At 48.0% G+C, this 8762-nt stretch overlaps 1 protein-coding gene across 2 annotated transcripts in view; it reads right to left on the bottom strand.

Annotated features, from left to right (window-relative positions):
• The window catches only part of Ppp1r16b (protein phosphatase 1 regulatory subunit 16B), a 120384-nt gene that overhangs the window by 28518 nt on the left and 83104 nt on the right, over nucleotides 1-8762 (bottom strand). For both annotated transcript variants that reach the window (XM_008849580.2, XM_017802329.2), the window contains exons 4-5: nucleotides 3589-3734; nucleotides 2186-2289 (exon numbers count right to left, since the gene is read on the bottom strand). In XM_008849580.2, coding sequence (XP_008847802.1) covers nucleotides 2186-2289; nucleotides 3589-3734 — 250 coding nt within the window. The remainder of the gene's footprint in view (nucleotides 1-2185; nucleotides 2290-3588; nucleotides 3735-8762) is intronic.

Here is an 8762-nt window from a genome sequence, read left to right as displayed (position 1 = left end):
TCTTAAGAGTCCATATGCATAGCTAAAGGCTACATAACAAGCAACAATGCCAGATAGGAGATACCTTCTTTTGAGTTGATGGCCAGGGTGACCAGTGGGACTCCCAAATAGTAACACAGCATAGAACTGGGAAAGTGAACAGCAGACCTAATCTTATCTAAAGGAATACTGACAACTGATTGCTGCTAGAAGAGGAACAGCTGACCCTTCTAAAACAAAGACCTCTAGATAGGCTAACTAGATTCACCAGAAAGGCAAGTAGTGGGTATTGGCTGGGGTGCCCACAACATAGCAGAGAGTAGCAGGGATATCAGCGTATAAGGCCTCTAGTGGGGGGAGGGAGGCTATGGGAGGGTGCCATCTGGGAAGTAGGTGTATAGTGGAATAAGATGGTTTGGGAGGTTCTGTGTGATACACACACACACAAAGAAATCAACAAAAATTTTAAAAATGTATTATATTTGAGGAGGAAGCATGGAAATTTACGTCATGCTTCAATTGGTACAATTAGTCAAGGTGATAAACATTACCACTGAAATCTACCCGATGATTTCATAGACATACACAGGCGCCAAGGATCCAAGTGCAACCGATTATGACTAGTAATAATCAGATACACACAGAGATGCATGCACCAACATCTCAGTGTTAGTAGCAAAAACAATGAGTCTTTCTGTAAGAAAGTGTATTTTAAAATGAAATAGAGATCTTGCTAAAACCCTGAAGGGCCCTCTAAAGGTTAAAAAACTCATTCAATTTTGTGTCTTACAGGGCTTATTCTGAGTTCAATATTGTGTAACTGTATTAACTCAACTGTGAACCTAGAAACTTGCACCCACTTGTGAAAGAGATGCACTCGTGCTCTGGAGTGTGTTACTGAATATGTTAAATCTGTAGCGAAATGCTTCTTCTAATCATGTAGTTATTAAAAAATTTTTTAAATGATTAAAAAAAACATGCACCTGTGACTGGTGGCTACTCATTTAAGGAAAGAGCACCATGCACTAGAAAAAGACCCAGTAGAGTTGGGTGTGGTGGTGCATGCCTTTAATCCCAGAACTCAGGAGGCAGAGGCAGAGGCAGGAGGATCTCAGTGAGTTTGAGGCCAGTCTGTAAAGTACTTGCTGTGCAGTGTGAGGACCTGAGTTAAAAAAAAAAAAAAAAAAAAAAAAAAAAAAAAAAACGAAAAAGAAAAAGACGCAACAGATCAAGAATTTGGGGGAGTCTCTAAACTTGAAAGGAGTTTTGACAAATCTTTACATAAAATGTAGTATCTCCTACCACCAGAAAGTAAGCAAAATCCACAGGGCAGTGGGCAGTGCCTGTGAGCTTACCACTGACAGAAACGGGCCCTTTCACGTTCCATCATCTTATTGTTGAATGAATTAATGATGTTTCTGTGTAGTGCATTTTGAAATATTTAATAGCTCTGTTGGAAGGTAATCTAGCTTCCTTTATGTACCCACAATTTCCCATCTCCATTGAGGAGTTCATGATTCCATCAGGTTGTCACAAACATTATTTAAAACATGCAGGAGATGAATGGGAAAAGCGTTAGGTGCCAGGGAATGAGAAACCTAATCTACATTTGACCACAGCGATTGCGGGAAAAGACAAGGCAGGGACCTGGCAGGACTGTGGCTGCAGCTGTGGGTTAGGCTTTGAGTATTTATACGAGGAGGCACTTCACAAGCATGTACATTGAGAGCTGAGGCAGACAGGTGTCTCTCATTGCTACACGCATTTCCCTCTGAACCTCACTGTGAGCAGAGAACAGCCCACATCTTGTTTATCTGGGTCCCTGGCACAAAGCATCCCTGCAAATGTTCTTGACTTCTTACCATGTTCCCAAATGGGGACGCATCTTCATGGTGAGTATTTACTGAATTGAATTGTCACAGCTGACAAAGAGGAGACGAGGCCAGCTGAGGCCGCCCGCGTATGTGGGTGAGAGGGAGGAGAACAATGTCTCCCTCTGCACACACGTGTTCCAGGTCCTTTGGTGTCCCTATCTTTTAATCAGACAGATGATGATAATAACAAAATCCTGTCCCCGTTTACTGAGGGCTAAGCATGAGGCTGGCAGGCACGTAGCTAGCTAACACCTTCCCTCACAAATTCATTGAAACCATGTTCTCTGCAGCACCGCACTGTAGCCACTGTATAGCATGCCACCCTCTCTTACCTTGGTACGCCATGCAGGTCTCGATGACATCCAGGGTGGGTTCATCCTCACAGAGGTCGTATGGCATGTTCCCATCAGAGTTGACAGCAAGCAAGTCAGCCCCACTGTAGACAGAGGGTCAAGGTGAGAGCCAAGAAGGTGTGTCTAGGGCTGGTCTTACTGCCTCTCTTATCTGGTCTCTCACCCAGGGCTTCACTGCACTCCCCAGCAGCCATAGCCTCACTGGCGGGCACCCCAGAGAAGTGATGCCCTTCCCTTCCCGTCACATGGCCCCCTGGGAATACAGTGCTTCAGCAACCAGTCCCAGTCAAAGGGGACCAAGGTCCCAGAAGAGCTGTCCAGATCCCCCTCATCTTCCTGCTGTTGATCTGGACAGATGTCAAAGTCCTCCCTAGGAACAACAGCAAAAATGAGGGACTAGAGAGATTGCACTTGAGATATCTGTAACCCATGTCCATAGGAGCAGCATCCATCAAGGACAAATGGGTCTCTCTCTCTCCTCTCTCTCTCTCTTTAGCCTTCTAAAGAAAGAAAATTCTGACCCCTGCTACTATGTAAATGGACCTTGAGGATATTATGCTAACTGAAACAAGCCAGTCACAAAAAGATAAATATTATATGATTCCATTCAAATGAGGTGCTCAGAGTGGTTACATTCATAAAGATAGAAAGTAGAGCAGTGGTTTCAGGGGTGTGGGGAGATGGGAAGTGGGAGGAGTTGCTGTCTAAAAGGTGCAGTTTCATCTTTGCAAGATGGAGGAGTTTCTCGAGATGGACCGTGGTAATGGGTTGCGTAACAATGTGAACATATAAAACAGCCAGCATTGAACTGCATACTGAAAATGGCAAAGACTGTAAGTTATACACTATTGGTATTTCCCACAGTCAAAAAAAAATTGGGGGTGGGGGGCTGGAGAAATGACTCAGTGGTTAAGAGTACTGGCTGCTCTTGCAGAAGACCTGGGTTCAGGTCCCAGCACCCACATGGCAGCTAACAACCATCCATAACTCCAGTTCCAGACGGGGATCCAACACCGTCTTCTGACCTCTGTGGGCACTGCATGACACGGGTGCACTTACACACATGCAGGCAAAACACTCATACACATAAAATAAAAATAATAAATAAAATAAAAATGGGGGGAGAGTTAAAGTTTTAAAAAGAGATAGAGTAGGAAAAAATCAAGAGTGACGGAAAGACTGAACAGAGAAGGTGGAGAAAGAAAGACACAGAGACACACATATGGAGAGAGAAAAGGGAAGGAGGGAGGAGGGAGAGAGAGAGAGAAAGGAGGAGGTGTGAAAGAGGGAAGGATGGATGGAAGGAGGGAGAACGAATGAACTTGGAAAAACAGGCAGCAGAGGGAGCAGGCAGGCTGCCCTGGGGAGGGAGGGGCACGTACTACTGAACGAGGATCTTCACCAGGTTGATGTGGCCACAGGTGGCAGCGGCATGCAGGGGTGTCCACAACTCATTGTCCTTAGCATTCACGTTCGCACCGTGCGAAAGCAGCAGTTTGACAATTTCCTCAAAGTTGTCGATGCAGCACTGAGGGGGACACAGAGGCAGAGTGAGCCCATGCAGGGCCCTGGGGGAGACATGCCATGCTCCTCACAGGAGACCACAAGGACAGCAGAGCAAGACAGCCTGAGTTGGAATCCAGATCTTTTATCTCCACACTAAGTAACGCCCATGACTTTGGGCAACACACCTTACATCTTAGAGTTGGTCTCCTTGTGAGTAAAAAAGAAGTTAGTAGCATACGAGATAAAAATAACCCCAGCAAACAACCCCAGTCACCTATAAAGTGTTTTTACAAGTGTTGGTGGAACAGCATACAATTTGAATGCGCCTTTAAAATCCCAGATGGCTTTCTCCAGGCACCATCCCTAAGGCGAACTCTTAAATAACCATTTAACTCAAGCAGGACTGCCCGGGTGGAAATGGGGATGTGTTTGGGGGGTTCCCCTCTCACATTCTATGTGGAGCAGTGGCCTTTCAAGTATGGCCCTAGCTCTTCTGACTTAAGAACTTCTGACCTGGGATTGCAAATCTCAGAGAGATTTCCAAATGACCAAGATACCTCCAGAGAATCCCATCCTGTGCTCAGGTTCGAAGGTGCCGGCACAGTTGCTTCAAGGACGTAAACCTATTTGTGCCTCTACTAGGTCGGAGTCCTGGGCACAGTGGGTAAGCTCCAGCAAGGGGGGAGGGAGGATCCCTAGCCTTCAGCTTCCTGGAGAGAACACAGGTTCCAGGAGCCCTCAAACTCCAGGGACAGGAAGTGAGACTTCCCCAATGGACAGAGCCCCAGCCATGGAGGACAGAGGTGAGGACAAGAGAGGTGACTTCCAGAGAGGCCAAGAGATGGTACACCAGGGGACCTGCGCTTACCCCTGCTGTACAGTTAAGCCAGGTTTGGTGTTCAGTGCAACAGGCTCCATGTGGAAAACAGGTGTGTGTGTGTGTGTGTGTGTGTGTGTGTGTGTGTGTGTTTATGTCATGTGTCCGTGTTCTATATGCCCATACAGGGGAGAGGACAGTTAGAAGCTGCTGAAGTCACCTAGTTAAGGGATGGTGGCAGTCTGGTCTACAGCAGTGACTACAGGTGTGGGGAGAAAAGCATGTAGACCAGCAGAAGGAGCAGGGGCACCTGGGTGAGCCCATTGTGCCAGGAGGGTGGAGGGGGTGAGCACCACAGCCCCCACCATATCCCCAGGCAGCCAGGACTCAGTACCAGGAGAACATGTGGAAAAGGACCAGCCGTTTGCACAGATGGTGCCAGAGACCCAGTTCTGTCTGTCAGATGGTTTGGTCTGGCCTGGGTAGGTCTAATGGTACCTCCCTGGACAGGCAGGGAAAGATGTGCCTGCAGAGGAGGGTGCTCTCAGGTGGGCAGAACCGTGAAGTGGTAGGCATAGCACAACCAGTAGAGGGCGCCAAAGGCACTGGAGAGAGACATAGGGAGGAAGCCATGTGTGGGACCCCCCCACACACACACACTAGAGTCAGGATACAGGAGAACCAGGGATCCCACCCTTAGAGAGGAGGAGGGGGATGGTGGTGGAGTTGGGGGTTGGGGGCTGAGGTAGAAACCTTAGCTGAAGTGGGAGCAGACTGCATACCCACAAGCTGGGGAGTCCTATGAGCAGGATCCCCGGGCTGACCAAGTCTGTACATGCGGGGTACGAGGGTGCGCACACAGGATGGTATGTGTGTATGTGAGGGGAGCAGGCCCTGCAGTCACTATGGTACCATAGTGGGAAGAGGCACCTGGCAGTAGGCTGTCTCCTGCCTCCTCACTTCCCTCAGCCAATCTATGGCCAGCTGTGCATTCTGTCTCCTAAATGACTCTCCCCATCCCTACCAGCCAGGGTGCACTGCATCATCTCTCCCTCCAGATCCCTTGGCTTCTCATCCAGTCTTGCTGCTCTCCGTCTGCAAACCTCAGAGGACTTTCCACTTCCAAGAGAAGCGGACCCACACTCCTTGGCCAGGCCCAGTAGGCTGTGCATGGGCATCAGTCTTCTCTGTTGTATCCAACAACACACAGCTGAGCGACCACAGCATCTCACTTCATTATCAGTAGTAACAACTAGTGATTTTGGAAGTCTTTTTGGAGCCAGGCATCCAGTTTAACTTGGGTCATTTAACCCTCAAAACAAGTTGGTGAGGCTCCTCTCCCCACTGACTCAAAGAGGCCCGAGTACACAAGGTCACACACACACAGTGAAAAATAGATTGACTCAAGATTACAATCCATCAGAGTCGGAGAGACGGCTCATCGGTTAAGAGCACTGGTTGTGCAGAGAACTTGCATTTGATTCCCAGCACTACATGGTAGTTAAGAACTGTCTATAACTCTAGTTCCAAGGGATCCAACGCCCTACTCTGTCCTCCGCAGGCACTGCACAACATGGACGCACTTACACTCATGCAGGCAATACACTCATACACATAAAAAATTAAAATAAATAAAATATTTTTAAAAGTAAACAAACAACAAGACACCCACACAATAAAATCCATCTACAAAGCTGGATTAAAATCCAAGGAGTCTTGACTCCAAAGGTTCTGTTCTCACCCTGCCCAGTCTTGTCCACCCACCCCAACTATCTATGAGGCTTCTGCATTCCGATTACCCTCAGACAAACTTGAAAGGCTGAGTTCCTCTCTCATGCTGTGTGCACACTCTTCCTTCTGCTTCGAATGCACTTTATAAAAAACTTTTTTATTATTTTTTTAAAATTTTATGTGTATGCGTGCATTGCCTGCATGTAGGTAAGAAGGTAAGTGCACCCGTGTCATGCAATGCCCGCACTCTCATGCTGTGTGCACACTCTTCCTTCTGCTTCGAATGCACTTTATAAAAAACTTTTTTATTATTTTTTTAAAATTTTATGTGTATGCGTGCATTGCCTGCATGTAGGTAAGTAGGTAAGTGCACCCATGTCATGCAATGCCCGCAGAGGTCAGAAGAGGCTGTCGGATCCCCTGGGACTGGAGTTATGGACAGTTGTTAACTGCCACATGGGTGCTGGGATTTGAACTGGGTCTTCTGCAAGAACAGCCAGTGTTCTTAACTGCTGAGCCATCTCTCCAGCCCCTGCACTTTCTTTTCTACCTGGCGAACATTTACTCATCCTTCAAGTGTCAGGTCAGGTGTCCTTTCTGTCTCGGTTCCCCTCTGAGGCAGGTCATTAGCATCCAGCTTAGAAGCCCAAGCCTTCTGCTTCCTCCGTGTGAACGCTGACCACACTGCCTTAGTTTGGCTGTTATTTCTGTGCCTGTGGTCGCATCACACCACACAATCTGTAAGAGAGGAAGCCAGCTAACTGACTGCTGGGGCCCTGTCCCCAGCAGAGCACCTGACATAGGGCAAGTACACACTAAGGATTTGTTGAAGGAGCAAGTTGGGTACTCTGCAGGCTTGTGGGGGCAGATGCCTCCTGAGGGCCATCTCAAAATGAGGCCCAAGGTAAGCACGGTGGTGAAGACAAGGTTGGGTTGGGTTCCACACAGCTAAGCTCAGAGCCTGGGGAGTTCTCCCCTCTGGTGCACTCCTAGGGGCTCTCAGGAGGAACTGGACAGGAGGAAGTCATGTGACCAACAAGAAGTAAGAATGGGATGTACTAGGGATGGAAGGAACCTCAAGCCCAAAGGAGGACCCCACAAAAAGTTCCTGGCAGCATGGCTAGCTCCTGGAAAGGGGCCTCCTGGGCTCTGCTAACCACTATGTACACAGAGAGCCAAGACACTGTTTTCAACACTGGCTCTGCCATGATTCACCAATGACCTTGAACCTGGAGATTTCATATCCAGCACGGCATCCACTCTGTATTTAAATTCACTAAAATTAAATACAAGTTAGAATGCAGTTCCTGCCATATAAGCCACAGAGCTCTCTCTGTGGCCATGTGTGGTTGGTGGCTACTATACTGATCTTTCCAGACATGTGGAACATTTAATCTCACCTTTGTGGAAAGTTCCACTCTAAGCCTCACTAAGTTTCCTGACTGTAAAATAGAGGAGTCAATACTTCAGAGGGTCATTGTGAGGATCAAAATAAAACATCTCAGGGACGTGCTTGGCAGAGAAGTGTCCACACAACAAACTGCAATCATAACTACGGTTATATGTACGTTTCTGTATGTGATATGTGCATACGTGAGTACAGGTGTCCATGGAGTCCTATCAGAAGCCCTGGAACTGGAGTTACAGGTGGCTTTGAGCCACCTGAGTTCTGGAAACCGAACTTGTGTCCTCTGTACACACTCAACCTCTGAGCCATCTCTTCAGTCCAATTAATATGTATTCCGCAGTAAGTGTTGCTTGCAGGGGTTTTACATGTATCCATTCAATCCTCTCCGCCAAATGAGATGGGCGCTTGTTATTCCCCTTTCACAAATGAGCAAACTAAGGCACAGAGAGCTTAAGGAACTTGTCCACGGTCACGTGCATGGGAGTGACAGTTCCAGGCCTCAAGTCTGACTCTACCCTGACTGTCTCACCAGGAAGCATTCTGTTGTCCTGGTTGGTGGGTGCTGCCTAGCCTCAGAGGTTGTTGTCTGGGTCTCAAATCCCAGGGTGAGCTGAGCATCCTCTCTGCATAGCCGCCTCAGCACTCCAGAGTGAATGGAGTTTGGGGGCTTTTCAATGACAGAACCCAGAAGGGATATCAAGTTAGTTGTCCAAGAGTGGGTACCTGGAGTACTGGAGGACAGGAGTGGCCAAGAGTGCATGCAGATAGTTCTTGGGTTGAGGGCTGAGGGCTGCAGGCAAGGCCTTACTCTAGTGGCTTATGGGTAGAGCATGGTCTGTCTGTGTCTGTGGGGTTCCAGCTGCCTGGCTTCCCTGCTACCAGACTGCACTCAAGTCCATTTACTCAGAAACTCTGGCCCAGGACATGGGGAATCAAGCGTGGCCATTTACTGACTTCGTATGTACATGCTGAGCACCTACTGTGTGTGAACATGGGGAAAGATGCTGGGATGATGAGTCTGGGGGTAGTGGAGTAACCGCGAAGTGCCCAACTAGTGCTGAAGGGGTCACTCTGAAGGGATAGAGTGCCTCTGT

Source organism: Nannospalax galili, unplaced genomic scaffold (genome assembly GCF_000622305.1).
Source record: "Nannospalax galili isolate Female #2095 unplaced genomic scaffold, S.galili_v1.0 scaffold765, whole genome shotgun sequence".
Lineage (NCBI taxonomy): Eukaryota > Metazoa > Chordata > Mammalia > Rodentia > Spalacidae > Nannospalax > Nannospalax galili.
This window is presented reverse-complemented; position numbering and strand designations above follow the sequence as displayed.